Source organism: Octopus bimaculoides, chromosome 22 (genome assembly GCF_001194135.2).
Source record: "Octopus bimaculoides isolate UCB-OBI-ISO-001 chromosome 22, ASM119413v2, whole genome shotgun sequence".
NCBI classification, from domain to species: domain Eukaryota; kingdom Metazoa; phylum Mollusca; class Cephalopoda; order Octopoda; family Octopodidae; genus Octopus; species Octopus bimaculoides.
The window spans coordinates 9,438,131-9,439,901 of NC_069002.1; the positions used below are offsets into that span (position 1 = coordinate 9,438,131).

The 1,771-nt window shown below is 37.2% G+C and overlaps 1 protein-coding gene across 3 annotated transcripts in view; it reads left to right on the forward strand.

Annotated features, from left to right (window-relative positions):
- Nucleotides 1-1,765, forward strand: part of LOC106874151 (uncharacterized) — a 48,196-nt gene extending 46,431 nt beyond the window's left edge. For all 3 annotated transcript variants that reach the window (XM_014921771.2, XM_014921773.2, XM_014921772.2), the window contains exons 3-4: nucleotides 132-411; nucleotides 972-1,765. In XM_014921771.2, coding sequence (XP_014777257.1) covers nucleotides 132-411; nucleotides 972-1,690 — 999 coding nt within the window. In that variant the 3' untranslated portion in view covers nucleotides 1,691-1,765. The remainder of the gene's footprint in view (nucleotides 1-131; nucleotides 412-971) is intronic.
- The last annotated feature ends 6 nt before the right edge of the window (nucleotides 1,766-1,771 follow it).

Genomic DNA, 1,771 nt, shown 5'->3' on the forward strand with positions numbered 1-1,771 from the left:
TATATATATATATATATATATATATATATAATCACAAACACACATTACATATATATATATCTATATATATATATATATATATATATATATGCACACGAGTATATGTATGCCATTTCTCTTTTATTGTCCAGTCTGAAATCAGGGATCAAGACGTGAAGCTGTTGAAGCAGTTGATACAAATAAGTGAAACGATTAAAAAGTTAAGTGATGACCGCTTGAGTAAACGACGGACATGGTACGGTCAGCGCCAATCAATATGCAGCGAAACATCGGACATGTATCTTGATCTGGTGTCGCGTTCACCCGACTTGGACGAGTTCAGAGAGGCTATGATATTCAGGCAGTTCAGCGAACCTACCTCCTTTTCTAGAGAGATCTATTTAGATCCAACTGCAAGTACAGCAATATTCGGTGAGTATATTTTCGATATTGTAGCTGTACACCCAGATAGTCATGCTTTGAATTGAGTAGACCCCCATCATAACTTTCAAGAAAGATCTTCTTAAAACAAAATTACCAATAATATTAGTAATATAAAAAAATGTTAAAAGAACAACATGACACGAACTTTCACTGTTAAGTTTTTCAAACACACGTATTAAAAAAAAAACTGGCATCCTGTCGCTTACGTCGACGAGGGTTCTAGTTGATTCAATCACTGGAACAGTCAGCTCGTAAACATATTATCCCATATATTTTCGTTCAGAGATATCTAGTAAATACACGCAGAGGGGACAAACAAAGACAGACAAACGGATTAAGTATATACAACAGGCATCCACAGAGTTTCTGTCTACCAAATTCCCTTACAAACCACCGATCAGTTTGGAGTGGTTGCAAAAGACACAATGGGACTGAACTCGAAACTAAGTGGTTGCAAAGTGAGATTCTTAACCACACAGCCTAAAAATATTGGTTTTACATTTTGCTTTTCGTTTCTTTGTTATTTAATTATTTTATTTGTTTTGCAGATGCCAGTGTACATTTGTCGAATGGAAACCACAGTAAGGAACCTCAACAGAACTGGGGCATGGATTTATCGAAAGTTCCATTACGTCACAGACCTCATTCAGTGTCGATTGTGTGTGAAAAAACCTACAGTATGGATTCTAGTCAGGAATGGCTGTTCAAAAACGATAAATCTTATGCCGAACTTCTCGAGAGGAGCATCCGTTTGTGGAAAAGCAAACGGTGCGACAGTCAAAGTGATGAAAACGACGAAAAAGTGTTGTCTTTAATAAACGAATACATGAAAAGTGACCAGAAGCAGAAAAGCATCTCCGACCAAATCAAATGTTTGTCGAAAGATGATACGTCTAAAAAGGATTATTGCGATGAAGCTGAGAGTGCTGCCGCAGAAGCGACGGAAACTGAGTCAGAGACAGCGAATTTCATTGGTGATAAGGATGTAGTTAGGTCGTTAAGTCGATCTTCTGGTACGAGTTTCAATCTTTGTCGACGGAGTGATTCTGTCGAAAAGCTTGAAGAGGAAAACGTCGTTCGAAAAAATGTCGAAAAAGATGTCGACTCGCAAGTTTCTTCTAAAACCACTCATAATCTCTTTAGTAGTATTAGTAACAGCAGTAATAGTCGAAATCATAGCAACAACACCAACACCAACACCAACGTGACAGTACCACCGCAACCAACTCAGCAAAGTGTTGTTAGTGAAGTGAAAAATATTAGATAGTCAAAATGGCTGCAGTAACGCTTTGAAACTTATTTAAATTATATGCGTGTACATGTGTGAGAAAGAGAAAGATATATATAT